This window comes from Cotesia typhae, unplaced genomic scaffold, assembly GCF_013202065.1.
Source record: "Cotesia typhae breed Kobodo isofemale line unplaced genomic scaffold, CoteBio_Ctyphae contig_59, whole genome shotgun sequence".
Classification (NCBI taxonomy): domain Eukaryota; kingdom Metazoa; phylum Arthropoda; class Insecta; order Hymenoptera; family Braconidae; genus Cotesia; species Cotesia typhae.
Genome location: NW_027423761.1, coordinates 1389694 through 1416712, shown reverse-complemented (window position 1 = coordinate 1416712; position 27019 = coordinate 1389694). Strand labels below are relative to the sequence as shown.

At 27.9% G+C, this 27019-nt stretch overlaps 1 protein-coding gene across 7 annotated transcripts in view; it reads left to right on the top strand.

Annotated features, from left to right (window-relative positions):
• Scalloped (TEA domain transcription factor 1 homolog scalloped) overlaps positions 1–25761 on the top strand; it is a 111552-nt gene extending 85791 nt beyond the window's left edge. For all 7 annotated transcript variants that reach the window (XM_074250782.1, XM_074250781.1, XM_074250780.1 and 4 more), the window contains 5 exons: positions 10774–10904; positions 17416–17631; positions 18838–19067; positions 19464–19698; positions 21018–25761. In XM_074250782.1, coding sequence (XP_074106883.1) covers positions 10774–10904; positions 17416–17631; positions 18838–19067; positions 19464–19698; positions 21018–21131 — 926 coding nt within the window. In that variant the 3' untranslated portion in view covers positions 21132–25761. The remainder of the gene's footprint in view (positions 1–10773; positions 10905–17415; positions 17632–18837; positions 19068–19463; positions 19699–21017) is intronic.
• Positions 25762–27019: the final 1258 nt, after the last annotated feature.

The following is a 27019-nucleotide window of genomic DNA, read 5'->3' as shown; positions in this document are numbered from 1 at the left end:
ATGCCGCCAACCGCGTGAAAATCGGTTCATTCATTCAAAAGTTATTGCGGTTTGAAAATTAAAAAAATAGTGTTTTATTAAACTTGTATCAGACTTTTGAGCTCGGAGAGCTCAAAACTACATCAAAATTATATTTTTGAGCTCTTCGAGTTCAAAAACGTAATAAGCGCAATTTTGAGCCCTTAATTACGAAAGTAGCAGAATGTTGCAGAGATGGCCTTGAGGATCAATCGTTTTTCTAATGTTATTAATTTGAGTTAATGAACGTAATTATTGCAGTTTATTAATAATTAAAATTAAAAATTTCATCTTGTATTTGTAAAGGCACGTAATACTTGTTTGTTGTTTACAAAGTGGAGAGGTTCTGCTAATAACGTACAAAACTACTTGACGTATAAGTTCGACTCAACAGACTTTCGACGATAAAATAATTCCCAGAGATTCTGAACGGGTATCACAAAAGGTACCTACTCAATGACAATCTAATGCTCATGTTCGGTGCTCTAAGTGAAGCTAAATTTATTCAATCGTGATGTATGTGGCGAGTTGACAGTTTAAAGTTGTCTTGAAAGGAAGTAAAGGAAGGAAAAAGGATGTGATAGGAAGAAGTAAAATAGAAAGGAAAAAGCTGACTAAAACGTCTGTAGAAGACTACGACTACCGCTTTAACATTTTACTACCACTACTACGAACTACGACTAGCAGTAGTTCGTATTTGTAGGGTGATACTAAACGAGTGAGGAAAGCAAAGTCGGGTTGGGTGCATCCTCGATACGACGAAGACCGTCGTATCCCCCTTGACGTCTCTTCTCGCCCTTGAACGTTAGAGGATGGCGAAACTATGCGAAGAATGTGCAATTAGTGAGCAGAGCGGTGGAGTGAATATAGAAGAGGGGAACAGAGAGGAAGAAGGGTGACTCTGCTGAAGCCGGACGAGCATGTTGGAGTCATCGGAGGGTTCAGAAAGCACAAGAGGGTGTAGGTGCGGTGTAGGTGATGTAGGAGTTTTAGTGTGGATGGGTGTGGGACATAGCTAACAACTGATGCAGACATAGAGCCAGACTACGCTGAAAGAAAGAAAGATTTTGGAAAGGATGAAACAGAGGATGGATAAAGTAATGGCGCTACATGGATGGTACTCAGGGTTAAATAGAGGGTAGTTTTGCTGTAGCACTGACTATTCGATAACCGAGAAAGAGTGTCACGTATCTTGCAGAAGTCACCGTATCAAATTCACTTTCATTTTTCCTCCCCATTTCCAGCTAAAGAAGGGAAATTTGCTTTTTCTTTCTGTTAATCACACTGAAAAAAAATTTGGAAAACGGTTGACCCTAAAGGCCATCCCTGCAACTTGCCGCTACTTTCGTAAATAAGCGCTCAAAATTGCGCTTATTACGTTTTTGAACTCGAAGAGCTCAAAAGTATAATTTTTATATAGTTTTGAGCTCTCCGAGCTCAAAAGTCTTGATAGAAGTTTACTAAAACACTATTTTTTGAATTTTCAAACCGCAATAACTTTTGAATGAATGAACCGATTTTCACGCGGTTGGCGACATTCGACGCAGTTTTTCAAATTCTATGATACATTTTTAAACAAAAATTGATAAGACCGGAAGTTTCGGTGTAATTCGAAAAAAACGCTTTTATTCGATTTCTTTCGTCAACGATAACTCACGAACGAATCAACCGATTTTGACCGGCTTGGTGGCGATCGACGTGGTTTTTCGATGTTAAAAGCTGATTAATTTTTGAAATTGATCGATCAAGCCGTTTAAAAGTTATTCAAGAAAAACTTGATTTGAAAAAATTTTTTTTCGTAGTTTTTTTAAGATTCCTCAAAATCTACCGGTCGGAATCGGTCAAAATTGTATTCAAAATCTAAGTTTGGTCAAGCCCTTTCAAATGACATCAACCGCGATCAAATCGGCTAAGCCGTTTAGAAGTTATGAGAGGTTTACATACATACACACATACAGACACCATCGCGGGAATAGTCAGGGAAGCTTCCTAGGACCTCAAAACGTCAAGATCTGATAAAACTCGATTTTCGGAAAACGGTGTAAAAACAATAACTTCCCAATTTTTGAAAATTTTCAATTTTCTTAGCGGGAAGTTAAAAATTCCCGAAAATCACCTCTTTTCTTCGATCGTCACAGTGATGTTCCTCTTTAACAATGATAACCCTTTGTCAGATCTATTCCAAAAATTTAATTCAGACGTACGAGATAGCAATTCATAACATATCAAAAAACTAGCTTTTGATCTTGAAAAGTGCACTTATCTCTGAGCAACCTTTAACAAAAGAAAAACAATTCTTAGTTCGAGAATTTTTTTTCTGTGCACTTGCAGATCTCTGAGATAGATTTAAATATTGAAATGGGTTATGCACTATCTTAAGGGCTATAAATTGTAACATTAATCAAAGTTCAAACTCAACCTAGCTCTATATCATCAGTATTAGCTCTTGAGTCTGACTAATCAGATAAACAAGCTTGAAACACACTCGGAACTCAGGTAGGACTTGCTCAACTGCTTGACTTGCTTTCTGTTTGTCTATCAGCATCATCATCAATTATCATCAATATACTTGGCCCCGTCAAGTTCAATTCCCGCAGATTGGACCTTCCTCTCAAGGGGATTAAGATCATTTATGCCTTCTCTATCCGCCAGATTATTTAATTTTTTTCTTTTTGAATTATTCTTAAAAAACAGAAACCCATGACGAATTTTAAATGTGTGTTAGTGTGATACATAAAGTTGAGTTGAATAAAGAAAAGTACTGCGGTTTACGGATTGCAAAACCGTTACTTTGTTGGTGATAAAGATCTGCTGTTATAATACTCAAGTTATTGCTTCCTCTTATGTATTCGTGTTTCTGTTGATGCTCCTCTTTTTCATTTATTTATTTTATTTTCTCTTTTACATCACATTTTATTTCGTTTAACTCGCGTGCATTTTCTCGTTTGGATATAAATAAATATATGATGCATCCTCTAATATACTACTCGAAAGACAAGAAAATATACATCACGTTTCATACGTTGATCTACACTTAAATTTTCAGAAAAAGTTTCCCATTAAGCCATTCTATATTCAACTCATACATCAGTTTTTAATGCATGCTAAATATTTTGAATAGTATCCTGATTTTGGCTACTGAAAAAGCAAAACTATTTTCCAGATTACCAATCCTTCAATTTCGATCATAAAAGTCACTTTTAAAGAACTTCTTGACTTGATTCAAGAAAAATATGTACTTAAAAATTTTGCTGTTATATCAAGATTTTCAGTTTTCTTCATCCAAGAAATTAGCTCGCAAGTCAACAAATTAAAACTCTATAATCAAAATCAGAGAGTTCTTCACTTGAGAATTTCACTCTGAAATAAAGCGCTGTAGTGTTTTTAAATAAAATACACATTAACTTTTTATATAAAAAAGTAATCTTACATACGTTGAAGAATATGTTAAACACGGAGAAAAAAAATTCTTTTGAAGAAATTTTGCAATGAGAAATTAAATTTTTAATAATTTTTTTTTGTAGCTAAACACGGAAAAATGAAAAAAGCAAAATTACATTAGAAATAGCAATAAGTGTCGTTTCAAATTTACAAATAGAAAAATTACAGTTCAGAATAACATTTTTAAAGTTAAAATGTAAAATCGTCTAAAAATTGATTTTCATCCCAAATTCAAGTACCAAATTTCAAAAATCTGCTCTCAAAATTTTTTTAGCGTCTTAAAGTTTGTGTCACGTTTAAGATCTTAAACAAACGACAATTAAGGAGTTGAGTTTCAAAAGGGTATCTTTTGATTTTTGATTAATCGAGACAAAAAAGTGGTTATCTTCAATTGTAAATATTTTTATTGAACTTCTTTAATTTAGCTACAAAGTGCTATCGGTAATGAAGTTAAAATTCGATTTTCATTCTGAAATTTTATAATTCTTGAAGTAATTAATATTAAAAAGTTCAAAAAACTGCTGGTTTAAAATATGAAAAGATACCTTTTCAAAAATCGGCTCCTCAATTTTAAGACGATTTTTTTTTTACAGGGGTATGGAAGTTTATTTTCAAAGCTAAAAATATTGTAAAACACAACTTCGATCTTTCTTCCGTCACCCGAAAATTTTCTTGAGCCAAGAATTTCGTTCTCCAGTCAAGAAATTTTTCTTTCTGTGTAATTTTCAAAGTACATACTTGAACAAAAAATATTTGCAATATTTTCAAAAATAAATTGAATAACTATAAGTAACAAAGTTTCGTCGCAATATTGAGAAGCAGCATGAGGCATTTTCCGCGCTCGTTACTTGATTCCAAGATCATAATGACTCTTCTTGTTAAATTGAGCATCAACCAAGTGACTTACGTTGATTGCTTGTCGTGTCCCATTGCGCACAAGCTTGCTCCTACAGGTATATCTATACAGCAGCATTCTCCATCTAATATATCTATGGATAGTCTTTCCTTTCCTCTTGTGTATATTTATTCACCACACTGTACGCAACACCACCATTTAGGTCTATGCACACACGTGTATCTTCCATAACACAAATATAATAATAATAATAATAATAACAACACTGTCTTTATCTCTTGGCACGGCTTTTAACTCTATTCGTACTCCCACTCAATTTCATGCACTCAAGTGATTCATCATTTAAAATAATTATTTTTCTTTCATACTGAAGTACAGCGTGTGTTTTTTTCTGTTTTAACCGTACCCTCGCTTAAGTATTTAAAGTTCCGCGCGAAATGAAAAAACAGATTAATAAAATGAAGTGAAAGGGTGTAATCAACCCTCGAAGAATGCTCGGGCTTCAAAAACACTGAATAAGTCGTGGTGGTGAAGGGCTGATTCAGGAGATACGATGTAGTAAATGATAATGGGGAGAGAGTCGGCGTATAGAAGGAGTTTAAGTACAAGTTGATGCTGGAGCCATTTAACGGTCCTTGCGAAATTGAGTCATCACGCGGTTCTCCCGGAATCTCGGATATTTTCCTCCCGATGCTTCCACAATGTTCGTTCTAGTAACTATACCCCCATGAGCCTTTTGTCTCTCTTGCACAAGGATAACCTCTAATCGTAAAACTGTATCCCACTGTACCAGCACTTGAGCCAGCTTCTCTAGTTATAACTCTGTCGATCGAGAATCCGAGAACGTGGAATCCTCGTCTACGTGCCATTGTTAGAGCTGCAAAAATTCTTAAAATAACTAGTCATTTTTGTTTCCTTTATTTTACGTGTACCAGCTAGAGTGACCTACTAAATACATATAATCGTTAATTATGATTAATAGCGAGGATTGTTGTAATTATATTATAAACTAGTGACCCGGTCCGCTTCGCTGAGCCCCAGTCAAAATGACTAAAGTTTTTGTTATAATTTTTTATTTTATTATAATGATCAATTAATTTTTAAATTCGAACAATAAGTTCAATACAATAATAATTAATCTAGAGCAATAATTAAAATTAATAAAATCATAAGTAATAAATTTTGCATTATTCATCGTCAAATAAAAGATTCCTACCAAATTTCAAGTCTGTAGTAGAAGTTACAGTGTGTAAATGGAAATTTAATATTCTAACACCCACCCCCGCAATCCTTATTGGGGGTGGATTGTTGTAAAATTCGCTCTTAGATCATTTCCGCATCACATATAGAAGACTCCACCTAAATTTACCGTCTGTAGGATCTACAATTTGAAAGTTAAAAATTTTCATTGTTAATATCCACCCCCGCAACGCCCCTGTGGAGCGAGCTATCGTAAAATTCGTTCATAGATTATTTATATATCTCTTACGGAAGATTTCTACCAAATTTGAGAGCTATAGGAGCTATAGTTTACAAACGGGAATTATTCATTGTTAATGCCCCCGCAATCCCCTTTGAGGGAGGATTTTTTTTTAATTTTTTTTACATACAAACCTTCTCCTAAAAATTCTAAAAACAACAAAAAAAAATTTAGCTCAATCGGTCCGGCCGTTCTCAAGTGATGCGTGGACATACATGCGGCATTTTATTTTTATTTATATAGACTAGTTGTTATCTGCCCGCTTCGCTGGACATTTTATAAAATTGTATTTTTAGATCTAAACTTGAAATTTAATTAGAGTATTATTTTGACTTTCACAAATTCCAAATTACATCGAATTAGCATATACCTTTTATCCATGTAATTATTCCAGCTAATATTCATTGTAATTTATAATGTGCAATCATTATAATGTTTGCGTGGCTTTTTTTCAAAAATGAATGATAATTGACACTAAGAAAAAAATTTTAAATGAGAATTTGGTTTTTTTAGTTTCTTAATTATCTAAATTAATTTTTAACTTATAACTACGTTCATAATAATGTTTATTACGAAATTTGAATTTATTTTGAACTGATCATAATAAATTAATTATTGCTGAAAAGCATATAAAATTCTAAAAAGGCTCAAATTCAGGTCAAGACCTTTCAGTGATACTAAATTTAATTAAAAAAACTAATTTTATCTTATAAATTCGCCGGAGCCAAAATGTTTCTTATTCTCTCGATTACATAGATGACAATAACAGTAGTAATGATAATAATTGATCAAAGTTTGGAACCGTAAAAGGTTGAAGCAAGAGGTCAAGTACTTACTGCCCGAAACGCCTCAAGTATCTGCTAATTAACCTCAATAATACCCTTTTAATGTTGATCAACTGGCACACAATGACGTTTACAAGCCTCATAAATAATTTAAATAACTTGAACAGTTTTTCACTTGACAATATTATCATCAATATCTGTCTTCATTATTCTTTGCCCTTGCTTAAGTATTTTTTCCATCGAAAGATTCAGCTGTCGAGGATTTAATATCGTTGAAATATGAAAGACGGTGGACACCAGCGATTAAAATAAAATCCGAGTGTAATCAATATTGCAGAATGATCATGGAATGAAAGTAGTGAAAGAAAAAAAATAAGACGACGCAGAGAAACAGGTAGAGAATGAGGAGGGGGAGGAGGAGAAGCAAGAAAAGAAGTGGAGAGAAACGTGGTTGGAGGGTGGGTGCGATTAGACTTTAATGAATTTTCCGGGGTGCTCTCAAAATTCATTAAGGAGCTCTGACAAGAGAAAATGAGACTTATACTTGGTCCTCGTGCTCATCGTGCTCGCGGATGGCTGTGGGAATGAGGTTGAGACGAGAGGAGAAAAAAGTAGGGGAAGTAGAGCCAAGCAACTCGGGGTTGACGAGTGTCGGGGCAAAGTCTCTCGAGAGTCTTCAAAGGAAAAGTAGGCGGATGCTTTTCCCGGAAATATTAAATTTCACGAGGAAAACCTTTCATTTAATTGCAAAGACCCTTTAGTATACACTTTAACATTATTTTACATTTTTTTTTTTAATTTTTTAATTTTCATTTTTGTGTTTTACTCGGAATATCAATTATAACTAACGAATTTCATACTTCTGTATCATTGTTCAGTTGAAATAATTATCTATTCATGGTTCTTTGCTGTTAATTACGCAATCTAACATCAATTTACAATATCTATTTTGCAAAGCCAGTTCATTAAAGCTTTGCATGTTTCATTTTTACAGAAGACTTTGATTTTCTTGGATAATTAAGTCTCATTAAATCTGCTTGTAATGATTTAATTTTCGATGCACCGATGAAAAAAGTATCTTGATTCAAGAGAAATAATTACGATACAAAAATCTTATTTTAAAGACAGCTGAGCAGAGTCTTTATCTTTATTTGATGATTATAATCAAATTACGCTTTTTTTTATTGTCAATTGTTCCAACGTTTTCATTCGAATTACATACTCAATAAAAATTATAAGCATTTAAACAATGGAAACTATTTTCTATCTACTGCAAAACTTCGTTTATCATTCAATCCAGTTTGATTGGAAAAAAAATATTTTTTTCAATTTTCAGTTATTTTATGGGTTTAGTTTAATAAGTTTCAAGATAATATGCTCTTTTACAAAAAAAAAAAATATTGATAAATAAGGCAAAAGTTTATATTATTGATACTATAAGATTGATCATAAATAATTGAATTTTTTTATCGTGTTTCAAATCAATATTGTCAACTTTTTTTACACACTGATAGAAAAACAATCTTGATTCAAGAAATTTTTTTTCTTCAAAATTTGAACTCTTGAAACTAGATATAGATATATTTCTTTCGAGAATTTTTGTCTCTTGGTTCAAGATAGGCGATAACATTGATTCAAGATGTTACCGACTTGTGTTAAGAATGCCTTTTTTTTGAGTCATTAATTTACTTATTTCCAAGAAATAATTTTTTTTCGGTGTAACAATTAAAGACTATTTAGTTTTTTAAATATACTTTGATGAATTATTTTAAGTTTTTTAAACGATAATGTTATTTTGGTTGGAAAACTAAATGTATCGATTGAAGATAATATAGCTCTTAAGCCAAGAAAATCTAAATCAAGACAAGAAATTCTTAAAGCAAAATAATTATTTCTCTTCCAAAATAAATTCTTAGATCAAGAAAATATTTCTTGAGTCAACATTTGAGTTTTGATATTAAGACAGTGAATAAAAATAAATGATAACGATTAAATTCTAGACGTGCAAATTGATTTACTTGTAATGATCTAAATCTAATGAGACAGTTGTTTCGCCTCTTCGATTTCTATCCTTTCATTTCCGGATCGATAAATAATTACTTTGACCACTAAATTGCTTACTACATCAGACAGGAGAAAAGTCCATTGCTCTGAAAATAAAATAATTGATGTAGACAGGCATTAAGTATAAAGTTAAGTCATATTATAAATACACTATTTATTTTTATATTTTCATCCATGTTCATATTTAATATTATACTTCAGTTTATAAATTTAACTAATGGTATTTATTTTTAATTTGCGCTACTGTAAGATTTGAGGCGTTAAAATTATAATTTTATCATGCCTCAAACCGAGCGAATGACGCAAATAAACAGAGTTCCTGCTAAAGGTCTAACTCTGTAGCAATAGCGGTAGTGTATAAAAGCAAAACATCTCATAATATATACGAGTGCATAGATATCATATATCTTTTTCTACACTTTCTCATTTCACAACTTGTTTTAGATTTTTTTTTTTTTTTTTTTTTTTATTGCTGTGCGAATGAAATATCAACCTATACATTAATTAAACTCGTAAATATAAAGTTTTAATGACTGAAAAATCTAATTTTTTTAATTTTGGCGCGTATTTCAAAAAATACGCGCCAAAGTAAAAAAAAAAATAAAAAATTTTGAAAAGTTTAAACAATTAATTTTTAAGAAAAAATATATTCTATTGATAACTTTACAAGCAAAATGAAAAAAAAAAAAAAAAAAAAAAAAAAAAACTACGTTTTATCAATAAGAAATTAATTTGTTGAAATTTTTGAACAATTTTATTTCTTAGCTGAAGAAATATAGTATATTGTGTAACTAGGGATAAAAAAAAAAAAAAACGATTTCTTAATAAAATATTGTTCATTTTTTCAAAATAAATTGATATATTTTATTGCAAATAATCAAACCTGAGTATTTCGAAAACCTGATTTTGAGTTTTTTTTTCTACCTCATCTAATCGGTAGTTAATACCATAATTCGAGAAAGTTGTTAAGGTCTGACTTAAGACTCGGAAAAAATACTAACATTTTTAAAAATTTTTTTTTCAAAAATTTCCACGGTGAAGAATAAATTAAACTTCACTAGTAGATAAATAAGGAATTTGACTATTAGATAAAAATTAATTTTATGCACAATCTAATATTTTTTATTTAACATTGATGGCGAAAGGACCTCCTTAAATAAAGTCTAAAGTGAAATTAATTATTGTACTATTATTAATTAATTGTAACTTGTTTGTACGTTTTTTTGTTATTGTAAATTAGTTTTGACTATTAAAAAATAAAAAAGTGACATTTGGCAATCAAAATTTAGTGCAAATGTTGGAATTGACAATAATTAGAATGAAAAAAAAAAAAAAAAAAAGTAATTAAAATACCGCAAAGTATTTATGAGGAATATTTAATAGAATTATTAATTAATAAAATAATAAAAATTAGCACACGTGATCTTGGGTTGACTCCAGTACTATTTATAAATGATTAATACAGTTTAGTATTATACTTTAATCAGAGTTACTTCAACTATTTTGGACATACAATAATAATTATTACAATAATACATATACATTTATTAATAAAATGAAATATACATATATTTGCGGCTAAGAGTATATATGTTAATAAATATTAATATTAATGCAATGATTACAATTAACATTGTTATAAATGATCTATCTTGTATAAAGCTATCTAAGTGATTATAATTTTAAAAATTACATGAAAGTTGATAAGATATGAATGAAATCTAAAAAAAATTTTTTTAAGAACGTAAATTTTGTAATTTAAAATACTAATTCATTAAATTTTTCAGTACATTAATAATTATTTTTTCAATTATCAATTTTTTTATGTCAAACAGTTTAACTGTCATTTTGCAGCATAGATTTTTTATTCACTATTTTTTTTAGCTATAAAATATTAAAAATTAGTTTTAATTGTTTTTTAAAAAAACGTAAAATTTCATCATTTTTTAAAATACAGAAAAATTAATTAAATTTATTAAAAATTAAAATTTAATTTTTCTATTCAAATTTAAATAAATATTTTTTACGATTAAAATTTGTATTTTAATAAAAAAAAAATTATTTAATGTTTTGAAAAATTATATTATTCGATTTAATTATTTAATAATAGTTGTTTTTTTAATTTCCAGGTCGGAATGAACTGATTGCTCGATATATAAAGCTTAGGACCGGTAAAACGAGAACGCGAAAGCAGGTTTCCTCACACATTCAAGTACTAGCGAGGAGAAAGCTTCGTGAAATACAGGCTAAGCTTAAAGTGGTAAGTTTTAAAAGAAATAAAAATTTTAAAATTGAAATTACAGTGACTTGTGACTTGTAACTTGCTTAAAACACATTCCGTAGTTAGATAAGCAATAATAATCACGTTGGGTTAATAAATCAGTGATGTACTGTATGCTGTATGAAGGAGAGCAGAGAATGACCGCCGAGTGTATAGCTAAACGGTTGGGCGATTGTTTTGCCCGGGTAAAACGTTTTCCCCAACAGTATTATACAGATATATAGCGTGTCAAAAGTGCGGAGGGAGAATAGTACGCCACAGAAGGTATATACAGTGTCGAAGTCTAGAAACGTGTAGGGGTTACGTGAAATTCACATATAACAACGTCCGTCCTTTATATGTACATATGTACCTATATTTGTATATTCGTACAACTATACCTAATACCCTCCCAGTTGATATGCTGGATTAAAGCTTTTGTTGGTATCGTGTGCTTTTACCCGTTTGAGCGTCTCTGTTACCGCACTGGCGCATGTCATGAACGTTATTCACCTAAACTTCGTTTTACCTATCTATATTTTATTATTCTCTTGTTTCATATAATTCCATTAAATATTTCAAGTAAATATCATTTTATTTTTTCTTATTTTCATTCCCTCTGTAAATAAAATTTTAATTGCAATAGAGAATTCAAAGTTTTACGACCGGACAACAGTTTTAATTAATGCAATTTATTTAATTTTAATATTTAGTGGTACTAATGCCAAAAGGGCGCATCTTAATATCTGAGCTGAGCTAAAAGGGCGTATCATTTTTTTTTTTAATCACAATTAATTATTAGCTTTAAAAAAAAATTATAACATCGGTAAAAATAATGAATTTTTAACTTATTTTATTTAAAAAGAATATAGGTTTGAATTAAAAAAAATTACCTGCAACTTCCCGCTACTTTCGTAATTAAGCGCTCAAAATTGCGCTTATTACGTTTTTGAGCTCTTCGAGCTCAAAAATATAATTTTGATGTAGTTTTGAGCTCTCCGAGCTCAAAAGTCTGATACAAGTTTAACAAGACACTATTTTTTGAATTTTCAAACCGCAATAACTTTTGAATGAATGAACCGATTTTCACGCGGTTGGCGGCATTCGACGCAGTTTTTCAAATTCTATAATACATTATTAAACACAAATTGATAAGACCGGAAGTTTCGGTGTAATTCGAAAAAAACGCTTTTATTCGATTTCTTTCGTCAACGATAACTCACGAACGAATCAACCGATTTTGACCGACTTGGTGGCGATCGACGTGGTTTTTCGATGTTAAAAGCTGATTGATTTTTGGAATTGATCGATCGAGCCGTTTAAAAGTTATTCAAAAAAAATTTGATTTGAAAAAATTTTTTTTTCGTAGTTTTTTTAAGATTCCTCAAAATCTACCGGTCGGAATCGGTCCAAATTGTATTCAAAATCTAAGTTTGGTCAAGCCCTTTCAAATGACACCAACCGCGATCAAATCGGCCAAGCCGTTCAAAGGTTATGAGAGTTTCTGATGAAAACTCGATTTTTGGAAAACAATAACCCCGATTTTTGAAAATTTTCAATTTTCTTAGCGGGAAGTTTAAAATTTTTTCATACGTCCTTTTGGTTCTGAATATTTAATTGCATGACTAATGATGGGAAGCATCAGTGTCCTGCACTGATAGAAAATTTATGTTGACTCAAGAGATATTTTCTTGATCTAAGAATTTATTTTGGAAGACAAGTTATTATTTTGCTTTAAGAATTTCTTGTCTTGATTTAGATTTTCTTGGCTTAAGAGCTATATTATCTTCAATCGATACATTTAGTTTTTCAACCTAAATAACATTATCGTTTAAAAAACTTAAAATAATTCAAAGTATATTTCAAAAACTAAATAGTCTTTAATTGTTTTACCGAAAAAAAAATTATTTCTTGGAAATAAGTAAATTAATGACTCAAAAAAAAGGCATTCTTAACACAAGTCGGTAACATCTTGAATCAATGTTATCGCCTATCTTGAACCAAGAGACAAAAATTTTCGAAAGAAATATATCTATATCTAGTTTCAAGAGTTCAAATTTTGAAGAAAAAAAGTTTCTTGAATCAAGATTGTTTTTCTATCGGTGTGTAAAAAAAGTTGACAATATTGATTTGAAACACGATAAAAAAATTCAATTATTTATGATCACTCTTATAGTATCAATAATATAAACTTTTGCCTTATTTATCAATATTTTTTTTTTTTTTTTTGTAAAAGAGCATATTATCTTGAAACTTATTAAACTAAACCCATAAAATAACTGAAAATTGAAAAAAATATTTTTTTTCCAATCAAACTGGATTGAATGATAAACGAAGTTTTGCAGTAGATAGAAAATAGTTTCCATTGTTTGAATGCTTATAATTTTTATTGAGTATGTAATTCCAATGAAAACGTTGAAACAATTGAAAATAAAAAAAAGCGTAGTATATATAGCATAAGGGAGATAAAATTGACATTGCGGGCGATGCGATGAACAAAATGTTGGAGAATGTCGATAAACAGTGCATGGTCACTCTACTCGTTAAATTCGACATACCACTCGCGTACGGTTTTGGTTAAAAAGGGAGTAAAAAAATAAAATACACGAGCCTTTCTCAATTAAATGAATCGATTCGGTGGTAGTAGCGGCGGTAGTGGTGGATCAACACGCGTGCAATGTACGGTTTACTGTTCTCAACAATTCTTTTTTTATTCTATTTATTTACCTTTTTTTTTACATTTTATTTTCCCATTGGCTGAACAATGTATGCGTTCAATAAATATAGACTCCCTGCAGTCATAGTTATATATACTTTCGTTCGCATCCCAATCCAATTTTTTATTTTTGTTCCCCTTTCCGTTTTTATATTTTTTTTTTTTTTTTTAATTTTATTGAGCTTCAATGCTTGATACTGAAAAAATTGTTGGATTTGATTGGATTGCTTCTCTATGAAGATTGGAATTTACTGATGATGTTAATTCCAAAAAAATATCCAGCAATAAAATATAAAAAAGCTCCATCAATTATCTGGAGACATTTTTTTTTCCTACCTCACGCTAAAAAAATCGAAATTATTATTATATGAAGGGGTTAGACGTGGGAGGGTTGATTGAAGCGCGAGAGTAAAGTACTCGATTACTCACAGTGACGAATGATCGAGTCCCACGCGAGACAGCGAGACACACACTGCGATTAACACTCCAGGACTCCTATATTGGCTTGGTGAGGGTTGCGAGGTAACGCTAAAGTATGAGTTGAGTCAAATGGACGAGGATGATGTTAAAAATGATGATATGTATAAAAAGAAAGATGACAGCACACTATTACGGCGCATCGATGTACTGAGTTAAATGTTGCTTGAAAATGAAAAACGAAGACGATAAGCCAAGACATTATATTACCTCTCACTTTCAACCCACGTTTCACTTTTTTCTTACGTCCAAAATTTTTTTATTTAATAAACATATTTATGTTGCATTGTGACGGATGGAGGATAAATTGCACGCCTCATAGCGTACACTGAGAGAAAAATTTATTTAACAAATTAAAATAGTCATTTTTGGGAGAAGAAATCTGGGTAACAAAAATCGGTTTAAAATTGCCGGTTGTTTAAGATCTTAAACGCGACACGAACCAAGACTATTTTAAGACTTTTTTAAGACGCCAAAAAAAAAATTTTGAGAGCAGATTTTTGAAATTTGGTTCTTGAATTTGGGATGAAAATCGCTTTTTCAGACGATTTTACGACTTTCTAAGCGCTACATGTTTGAGTACGCTCTTTTTAAATTGAAATTGTTGAAAACTTATCGAATAATTTTAAGACTTTTTTAAGACGCTCCGTTTTAATGTTCCGGGGCTCTGTCGCTGTTAGCTCATCTTAAAATAGTCTCGAAAAAAATTTTTAAGACTATTTTGAGATTTTTTCCGAGACTATTTTAAGATTTTATAAAACTTTTTTAAAACGCCAAAAAAAAAATTCTGAGAGCAGATTTTTGAAATTTAGCTCTCGAATTTGTTATGAAAATTATTTTTCAGACGATTTTACGACTTTCTAACCGCTCCATTTTTGAGTACGCCTTTTTTAAATTAAATTTGAAATTATTCAAAATTTATTATCGGACAATTATAAGACGCTCCGTTTTAATGTTCCGGAGTTCTGTCGCTGTTAGCTCATCTTAAAATAGTCTCGAAAAAATTTTTTAAGACTATTTTAAGATTTTTTTAAGACGATTTTTAGATTTTTTTAAGACTATTTCAAGACTCTCTATAATATTTTTCCGGAGCTGTCGCTGTGATATCGTCTTATTTTCATAACAAATTCGAAAACGAAATTTCAAAAATCTGTTCTCGAAATTTTTTTTTTGACGTCTTAGATAAGTCTTAAAATAGTCTTAATTTGGGTCACGTTTAAGATCTTAAACAAACGATTTTTTTTAATACGAAAATTAGTTTGATGAAATTTTACAACAATCTTAATTCTTAGCTGAAGAAATTGAAATTTTTCTCTCAGTAATTTTCTTGTTGAAAAAAATTTTTCTAGGTTTAGGAAAAAATAATTTTAGATAGTCAACTCGTGAATCTTTATCCAAAATTTTTCTTTCCCAAGTCTAGAAAACTTTTTTTTCAAGAAAGAAAGTTACTGAGAAAATTTTTCATATCTTCAGCTAAGAAGTAAAATTATTCAAAAATTTTAACAAATTAATTTCTTATTCCAAGATTGCCAATTTTTTTTCAAAAAAATTTTTCTCTCCCAACTCTTTAAAAGTTTTACCAAGTAGAAGGGTTGTAATAAATTTGAATTTGTCAGGATCACATGACGAAGGAGAAGACTCTACAGACAATGTCGAGTATGTCAAGTGCACAGATTGTGTCAGCTGGGAGTGTAATACACAATAAGATGCCCTCTGCTCTCATCGGGACCCTTGCCCTTCACGCTTCCACCCCTTCCTATCCTCAACCGGTAAGTTCCAGATCCAGATAATCGTCGATCCCTAAATGACTAAACTATTTTATTGACATAAAAAGCTTTTCTACTTACATTCCTTTTTCTCAGTATCTTTCATTTTATCTGACGCTGCGTTACGCATATTGCTCATCAAGACACATTTGTCCTGTGTCTGATAAAATTATCTTTTTTTAACCATGACTTTGCTTAAATTTTTTATAATTTTTATAAAGAAAAAAAAGGATTTTTCCACTTACAATATTTTTTATGCTGAGAAAAAATTTGGTGTTGCTCTACTAACAATTTTTGGTATTTTTCTCAACGCTATACCTATACTGATTATTACAAAACTTTAATTTACAATTAAATAGTCATAATACCAAATGCAAATTGAAATGATTGAGGTAAAAGCCCCTTTTATTGACACTATAAGCGTGATTATGATCATTTGAATTTTTTTATCGTGTTTTAAATCAATATTGTCACTTTTATTTTATAAGACGCTTTAATCATTGTTTTTACTTATATTAGAATTCAAATTTGCGCGCGCAAGCATTTATTGCGCGCGCATCAATTTAGGATTACAATTCAAATTTGCGCGCGCATGAATTTAGGATTTGCATATATTTTTATGCATTGATATATTTGACCAATCACGTTACGAATAGTTTGCTTACATGATATATTTTCATATTTTTCATCTAAATTATAAAAGTGGATTTTTTAATAACTAAATTATGACAAAAAATATTTTTAAAAAATTAGATGTGTAGTTTTAAAAATTTTCTACATGTGAAATTTTTTCTTTTTTTTCTTTTTTTTTTTTTTAACTAAAATTCAAATTTGCTAAAAAAAGTTTAGCTCAATCGGTCCAGCCGTTCTCAAGTGATGCGTGGACATACATGCGGCATTTTATTTTTATTTATATAGATGTAAAATTGTCATGAAATATTAAAAATTCTGATTATTAACAGATTTTAATTTTAATAAAGAAATAATAAAATTTAAATAGGGTATTAATAGTGAAGACCCTGTCAATAATAGGGACTTTTACCTTTTTTATTTTCGATAAATCCATTTTTATAATTTAGATGATTTAAATATGAAAATATATCATGTAAGCAAACTATTCGTAACGTGATTGGTTGAATATATCATAAGCATGAAAATATATGCAAACTCTACAGTCGAAGCGCGCGCTTGCGCGTGTAAATTTGAATTCTAGTGTAAAAAAAAAAAAGTTAAAAACTCAAATGATCTCTTAAAACTAAATAATGCAAATAATTCTGTTGCTTAATATTTATTTATTTCTGACTTACACCAACTTGCAATAAAAATTCCTAAATTAAAATAATACCCCGTGCTGTTGCTGGCCTTTAGGGGGCACTTGTTGTGTATTGTTCCTTGTTTTAATTATCTTGTACCAAAATAAAAAATAAAAAATGCTATTTTTCTGTTTGTGATACTTTAAAAATTTTTTATACTTACTAGTACTAGTACATGTGTTTTAACTTACTAATAAGAAATGTACTTGACTCGTTGGATAATAAATTACTATTTTCAGAACTTCTGGCAGCCTGGATTGCAACCCGGAACATCGCAAGATGTCAAGCCATTTTCACAGCCAGCTTACACGGGAAAACCAGCGACTGCGGTGTCTAGCGGTGACATGGTACAGGCACAACCACCTCCACCCTGGGAAGGACGTTCCATTGCCACACATAAGCTGAGGCTTGTCGAGTTTTCAGCATATATGGATCAACATCGAGATCAAGACATTGTAAGTTCAAGCTGTTATTTTGCATAAAAATATTTAATAAATCCGTGTAAAAAAAAATTGTTTAAAAAATTTTTCAAACATGGACATCCAAACGTGATACTATGAGGGACATTTTTGAGATATCACATAAATAATTGGAAATTTTTAAATAGTGCATTTAAGAACTTTTTCGTGATTTAAGTATTTTTTAATTTTTTTTTTTTTTTTTTTTTTTTTTTAATAAATATTTTAGGAAAACTTGTAAGATTATTTTAAAATCAACGCGTTTTATTATAAACAATTTAGTTAAAATTTTGTCCTTAAAATCTTATGTAGAAAATTTTTTTAATAATCTTATAAAAATTTTTTGAACGATTTGAGAACAATTTGAGAATTTTGGACAAATTTAGAACATTTTTGGAATAATTTTTAAATTATTTCGGGGATTACATTTTTTTTTAATAGAAAAAATGAAATATTTTGTTCAAATTTTTTACTGTCTTAAAGATACACGTTTAATAAGAGATTACTAAAATTAAAAAAAAAAAATCCTAAAACCTCTATTAATGTGATTTCCGGCAGAACTCCAATCAGAATTATCAGAAATGAAAAAACAAAAAATATGTGCTTTCGTTAAGCCGTTGAACTAGGTCTTGAACGGAAGAAAAAAAAAATAAAAATTGGATTTTTGGCCAAGATTTTTACAAAAAAATTAAAAATTTGATTTAAATTTCGCGGCATTTTTTTTTCCTTGAATTGTTGTAATTAAAAAAAAAAAAAAGATCTTGTTAATTATAACTCGAAGAGCTGTTTAAAATTTCATCAAGATTGGTTGAGTAATTCTCGAGAAATCTTGAATACCATCTTTGAAAACACAGTTTTGAGAAAAACGCGTTTAAAGTTTTGAATGACAATACACAGCGCCTTGAGCGCGCAACTTTTTAAAACTGTATCTCCGAAACTATTATTCGGATCGATCTGAAACTTTAAGAAAATATTTTAGAGATGTTATAGAATTTAATGAGACAAAAAAAATTGATTTTTTTAAAACGGGAAACCCATGTAACCCCTTAAGAAGTAATTTATTTTTGCATTGCTGTAGATTTGTTCGAAAATTAATAGATAGAATATTTTTTGACATTTTTAAGACAATTTTAGAATTTTTTGAGAATAAATTTGGAACATTTTCAGTACAAACAATTAATTATTTAATATTTTTTTTTTCAGTACCATAAACATTTGTTCGTCCACATAGGAGGATCAGCGACTTATACGGATCCACTTCTAGAAGCCGTTGATGTCAGGCAAATTTATGACAAATTTCCAGAAAAGAAAGGAGGTTTAAAAGAGCTCTATGATAAGGGACCACAAGCAGCTTTCTTCCTTGTTAAATTTTGGGCCGATCTCAATACAAATATCCAAGACGAGGCTGGCGCTTTCTATGGTGTAACAAGCCAGTATGTTTTATTTAAAGTTGCCTTAATACACTAAAAAAAAAAAATTTTTTAAAAAAAAAAAAATAGAGATTGTAATGATGAAAAATTAATTTTTTAAAAATTTTAATTCTTATCTGAAGAAATAAAAATTTTTCTCACAGAAATTTTTGTAAAAAAAATTTTTTAGATTAAAATTTCCAAATTTTTTAGATAAAAATTTGCAAAATTTTTTTCAATAAAAAAGTTACTGTAAAAAAAATTTTTATTTCTTCAGCTAAGAAAATTTTCAACAAATTAATTTCTTATTATATTTTTTTTAAGATAAATTATTTTTTTTTTCCAGGAAAGCTTTAATTGTTTGTTGTATTTATTTATTACTGATGTAATTAATTTTGAAATTTACTTAATTAATTACAGATATGAAAGCACCGAGAACATGACGATAACATGTTCGACAAAAGTATGTTCGTTTGGAAAACAAGTGGTAGAGAAGGTGGAGACTGAATATGCAAGGTTTGAGAATGGAAGGTTTGTTTATCGTATCAGTCGTTCGCCTATGTGTGAATACATGATAAACTTTATTCACAAACTCAAGCATCTGCCAGAAAAATATATGATGAACAGTGTTCTTGAGAATTTCACAATTCTTCAGGTAATTTTTTTTTATTAAAATTTTTGATTGATTAAAAAAATTGAGCTATTTGGTTCAAAAGAATTTTCGATATTTTAAATTCTAGTTTAACACAATCCATTACAAATTGTTTTTAATGACAATAATTTTTTTATAGCTTAATACAAGCAAAGAAAACCTTAATTGGTCAATAATTGGTGCATTTACCCGAACAATTAATTATTGATTGAAAAATATTTTAATAAAAATTTTTTTCGTAATATATTCAAATTTAATAAAATCAATGATTATCAATGGTAAAAAAATTTTGTTTACCAACTAAAGAATAAAAAAAAAAAAAAAATTAAAAATCTGGTTAAAAAACATAAAAATAATTTTTTTTTTCAACATTCACCTCAAATTTTTTAAGCTAGACTAAAAACACTATCCTAATTTTAAAAAATTTTCAATTTTTCGTATTTTGTAAAAATTCATTGAAAAAAATAAAAATAAAATTTTTAATTTCTCGTTGAAAAAAAATAAAAAAATTGGGATTAATCTTTTCAATCTATCAAAAATCAATAATTTATTAAATATTAATCTTCTGAAGTCCTGAAACTATTTTTTCAAACTTTTTTGACTGTAAAAAAAATTTTTCTTTAAAGTTAAAAAGCGCACGTCGAAAAAAAAATTTTTTTGCCGGATTTTGACTAAAAATTTTTACTAAAATTTTTAATTTTTCGTTGAAAAAAAATAAAAAAATCGGGATTAGTGTTTTCAGTATCAAAAATCAACAATTAATTAAATATTAATCTTTTGAGGTCCTGAAACTATTTTTAAAAAGTTTTTTTTTAAAGTTAAAAAAGCGCGCGTCGAAAAAAATTTTTTTTTGCATTTTTTTAACCTGATTTTTATTTTTTACATTTCCAAATTGATTAAAAACTAAACTTTTTAATAAAAAATTAAAAATTAAAAATAGTTAAGAGAAAAAAAAATTAATTCAACTATTTTGATATTTAAAAATGCCACAGGTAAAAATTATCTAATAAATGATGAGTGTGAATTTGGCAGACATCTGATAATTTTTTAATAATTTATAGACAATTTATTTGTTACAGAAAAAATAGAATAAAAAAATGCATGTGGAAATTTTAACAAATTTTTTCTATGCAATTTTTTAGATTTTTTTCAGAACCATTAAATTAAAATTCTCAAAAATTAGCTGTCTGCTGAATTAACCTTCATAATAAATGATACAATATAATTTAATTCCTTGTTAAACCAAATAGCTTTACTTCACCTGATATATTATTCAATTAATGTTATAAAAAAATACTAATAAATTAAAAAATAAATTACAGATCGTTACAAATAGAGATACACAAGAAACGTTACTGTGTACAGCGTATGTCTTTGAAGTGTCGACGTCTGAACATGGTGCTCAGCATCACATATACAAACTGGTCAAAGATTAGTCTGATAAAATCTGCTCGCCATGCAGCCATCCACCCCCATCAGTGCCTACCACTACCACCACTACATTTAATCATTCATTTATATATACACACATTTACGCTTGTAAATGTTTATTAACTCGCATACATTTACGTGACATATATACATATATATCACTAAGGTATATATATTTATATATCTATCAGTAAAAAGTAAGAACAATAATATAAATATTATTCACTAATTATCTGCAGCTACAACAACTTTAGTAGTAACAACTGGTACCACTAAAATACACAGTACACACTGTTAGTACGTACTGTTTATTACGTACTGTACTGGTGTATTAAATGTATCATCAGGTATGGTGTACTTGGATCAAAACTTTTAACTTTTTTGTTTTATATTGTTACTTTATCGTGATAACGTAAATCAATACTTATGAATTCGTTTGTAAGCTGTGATCTCAAATGATTTACGTTACTCATTTATCCGCGAGGGTATATTTATAAATTAACTTCAAATATTTTTTTTTAATATTAAAAAAATATATATATAGAAATTTATATATTCAAAATTGAATGCACTGATTACTGGATCAACCCGGGTCTTTGTTTACCAGTGAGTATTTTTATTCAATTTTCACTTTTTTAAGGAAGTCCTTTCGCTCCAGTTGAGTCACACAATAACTGTAGTAGTCAATATTCGATAAATTAAAATAAAAAAACCTAAAAAAATTTTTTAAATTAAAAAATAAATAAATATGAGGCTTTAATCGTTGAAAAAAAAAATTAGTTCGATTAATCGATTAATGAAATCCTCAATTATTGAATAAAAAATCGGTAGTTTATACCATAATTCGAGAAAGTTTTTAAGGTCAGACTTAAGACTCGGAAAAAATACTAACATGTTTAAAAATTTTTTTTTCAAAAATTTCCACGGTGAAGAATAAATTAAACTTCACTAGTAGATAAATAAGGAATTTGACTATTAGATAAAAATTAATTTTATGTACAATCTAATATTTTTTATTTAACATTGATGGCGAAAGGACCTCCTTAAATAAAGTCTAAAGTGAAATTAATTATTGTACTATTATTAATTAATTGTAACTTGTTTGTACGTTTTTTTGTTATTGTAAATTAGTTTTGACTATTAAAAAATAAAAAAGTGACATTTGGCAATCAAAATTTAGTGCAAATGTTGGAATTGACAATAATTAGAATGAAAAAAAAAAAAAAAAAAAAAAAAAAAAAGTAATTAAAATACCGCAAAGTATTTATGAGGAATATTTAATAGAATTATTAATTAATAAAATAATAAAAATTAGCACACGTGATCTTGGGTTGACTCCAGTACTATTTATAAATGATTAATACAGTTTAGTATTATACTTTAATCAGAGTTACTTCAACTATTTTGGACATACAATAATAATTATTACAATAATACATATACATTTATTAATAAAATGAAATATACATATATTTGCGGCTAAGAGTATATATGTTAATAAATATTAATATTAATGCAATGATTACAATTAACATTGTTATAAATGATCTATCTTGTATAAAGCTATCTAAGTGATTATAATTTTAAAAATTACATGAAAGTTGATAAGATATGAATGAAATCTAAAAAAAATTTTTTTAAGAACGTAAATTTTGTAATTTAAAATACTAATTCATTAAATTTTTCAGTACATTAATAATTATTTTTTCAATTATCAATTTTTTTATGTCAAACAGTTTAACTGTCATTTTGCAGCATAGATTTTTTATTCACTATTTTTTTTAGCTATAAAATATTAAAAATTAGTTTTAATTGTTTTTTAAAAAAACGTAAAATTTCATCATTTTTTAAAATATAGAAAAATTAATTAAATTAAATAAAAAATTGAAATTTAATTTTTCTATTCAAATTTAAATAAATATTTTTTACGATTAAAAATTGTATTTTAATAAAAAAAAAAAAATTGTTTGATGTTTTGAAAAATTAAAAAAAAAGTTGTTCAGGTCACGGGAAGAACAAGATTACACTGGATAATGTTCCAAATTATACTCAATTGAATCTTAGATTGTACTTAGTAGAATATTGGATTATACTCAGTAGAATCTTAGATTATATTCAGCATAATCTTAGATTATACCCCGTGATGTCCAAATTCTAAAGGATACAATCTCAGATTATATTCATTGAAATCGTACGCGGTGCAATCTGAGATTTTACTGGAAAAAATGGGAGATTACAATTATTATAATCCAGATGTTATTCAGTATAATCTTGAATGTTATCCAGTGTAATCTGAGATTTTACTGGGAAAAATGGGAGATTACAATGATTACAATCCAGATGTTATTCAGTATAATCTGGAATGTTATCCAGTGTAATCTTATTTTTTCCGTGTACTTAAAAAAATAAATTTTGTAAAAATAAAAATGAATGGAACAATTAATTTTATTTTGTACTTTAAAAAAAGTGAAAAAAAAGTGTTGCTGTAAAATTGTGCAGTTCAATGATTTGTATTATTATATGTTGTTCGATTAATCTGGTGATTTTTTAAATATTAATTAAAATAATAATTTTTTGTGCGATCCCACCCAAACTTCAGGTAGCAAATAGGCTCTATGTGTTTGTAATTCTTATAATTACTTGTATTGTGTACTGTAAGGATTCATAAATATTTTTTTCTATAGTTTATTATTACGTGGCTGAATTTCTTACTTAGTGTAACTGTTTGTTTTTATCTTTTTATTATTTACAGTAATTACACACATTAAACAATTAAAATAGTTATTAAAGTTTATAACAATTGCTCTGGTTACTCATAGAATTAAAAAACATTCGATCAATTAATTTTTCAATTAAACATGTCTTACAACAGATTTTTACCAGCTGTAATGTAATTATTTAAGTTTGGTACTTAAAATACACAACTCAGTACTATTAAAAACAATCGATTCACAATTAAGCAATTGAATTTTTATTGAAATTATTTTTTCATGAATCTCTTGTGAAAAATATTGATTTATAATTAGCTTCAAAATTTTATTAAAATTTGATAAAAAGAATCGATTAATTGAAACATATTTTAAGTATATATTAAATTATAATTACCGTATTGTAACTAAGTTTTACGGACAAATAAGTGGCAATTTATTTTGATCTCTCTTTAGTCAGAAATATTTCCTGTTTTTATTTTTTTTTTTTTTTAATTAATTAATTACCTAAAATAGGAGTAAATTAAAAAATTATTTTACTAATTTTGTGTAATAAAAAAACGAGGATTAATTTGATTGATTAAAATTGCATGGTAAAAAAACAAATATTCATTGGCAGCTTTTGTACTTCTTAGTTTTATTTTTTTGATATTGCTGTTAATTTGTTAATTATTATCAGTTAAAAAAAATATTGATTAGGCGTCAATTATACTATTGAGAAAATGTTAGATAAATAGTGTAAAAAAATAAAAAAAAAAAAACAATTCTTAATAGTATTGTTGAAAAAATCGGTCCGATGTAAAATTTTTTTGTTGGAATAATTAATAATAACAGTTTTAATATAATAATAGTAATTATACGATTAAATAAAAAGAAGTACATAAATAAAAAAAAAAAAAAAAAAATGATGAGCACCGACAAGATTATTATTAACAGTAATTAATTAAGTAAATTACATAAGAAAAGATTATGAAAAAAAATAAATATATATTTATCTATGTCTTCTGCGAAGATAGCAAATAGTACTCTCTCATTCTATATTGATGATATCAAAATTTTAAATAAAATTATTAATTGATATCGGCAGATGTAGTTTAAGAAAAAAAATCAATAAATTTAATTTAAATAGCAGCTCGTAATTGTATTTCAAATACAGGCAATATATCGTTTACTCAATTTCGTTGGAAAAAAAAAAAATAAATAAATAAATAAATAAAGAAGAAATAATTAAACATTGTAAATAGTTTCAATTATCATCATTCTTATTAATCAAGTTCCAGAGGCCATTAAAAAAAAATAAAAATTTTTATTGTGATAAATTCAATTTGAGAGAGGTAAACACAGATAGACACACACATCTACATTTATCATTAAAATAATGAATGTTTTTTTTATTATTTGTTTATAAAATTAAGTTACTATTAAATTTGATTACTAATTTATAAAATATACAAATACTGGATTAAAAAAAAAAAAAAAAATTGTTATTTTGTAATCGTATTTTGTGAGAGTGCATTGATCGTATAATTTAAATTAATTTAAAGAAGAAAATATTGTTACGGTAATTTTTTTTTTTTTTTTGTCGAATAATTTAAAAAAATATTTGTTTTTTTCTATCCTGGAACTGCCATATCAAATAATTGAGCTTGTTCATAATATAAAAATAAATAATTGAAAAAAAAAAAAGCATTGTGTGAAGAAATACACTTGTATATTATTAATAATTATTAATAGAACGAAATGAGGATCAAAGTAGACGATTTTACGAGTAAATGAGAATAAAATAAAATAAAAGATATATCATTAAATTAGAGATTTAAAAGTATAATTAAATTCAGTATATGTACAGTATTTGAAAAAAAAAAAAAATAAATAAATAAAAAAAACATGTTTATAATTTGTATGAAAAATAAAGAATTGATATAAAATGGAATTTGTTAATTTATTATTTATTAATAGTGTAAAAATAATTTAGATATAAAAATTAGTCATGTCAGACCTGATTATACCTTGATCAGGCTTGATCAGGACTGATTTTATTTCAACTGGTCTGATATAATTTAAAATATACACTAGTCACAAAAATTAAGGGATATAAAAAAATTCGAAATTTTTTAGGTGATTTTCAACGAGCTGTAACTCCGAGAAAATGGTATTACAGCAAAAAAAAAAAAGCAAATTGTAGCTCCAAGTGTCTAGTTTTCAGATACGACCATGAAAATTTTTTATCATGTTCGGGTCTGGAGAAATCCTAAAAAAACTACAAAAAAAAATTTTCCAAATTTTTTCTCGTCTTAAAAAAGGTCTACGGGCTTCAAAAAATTTTTTTCCATTGTTTCGCTGAAAAGCTTTTTTAGAAAATTTAATGCCCTTCAATTTGACGTAATCAAAAAGCCTGTACGATGATTTGTCGCGGAGTTATCGTCAGTCAAAGCAAAAAAGTACTTTTTCACTTTGACAATCAATAACTCTGGAAATAATGATTGTATAGGAAATCGAAGGACGGTTTTGAAAACTACACAATATTCTCTATAAGATACCGTGAATAGCTTTTGTCAAATAAATTTTTTTTGAATTGAAAACTTTAACTGAAAAAACGACAAAAATTCGCATGATTAAGTATATTTGGATAACTTGGTATAACTTTGGATAAAATGGATGAACAAAGGATATCGTCGGTAATTTTTCAACCTCCAAATGTCCCTTAAAATCCCTGAAAAATTCAAAGCGCTGCGATTTTTTTTTCATAGTGCTCCGAAGCTTCAAATTCTTTGTTTTTGCAAAAATCACCATTATGAGCAATTTTTCGATTTTTATTCATTTCTTCAATGCTGAAAATGTTTTTTTTTTCTCAAAAATCATTATTTTTTCAATCAAAGAGATTAATTTTTCAAGAAATTTGAAAAAAAAAAAAATTTGAATTTTCCAAACTTTGATTCACTGTAATTGTTATTTAATAAATAATTAACTTCCAATGAATACAAAAATTGAACACAGTCTATAAGTATGAGCCCCAATGCGGCCCCTAAAGCCGAATATCAGAATTTGAAAAAAGAAAATTAGTCGATTCCAGAATGTGGTGATGATGACTAAACGGTTTTTGTAAGATGCCTATCAATTTCATGCCAAGGATGACTCATAGATCAATAGAAGGTAATTCAACTTCATTTTTTTTAGTAAACCCT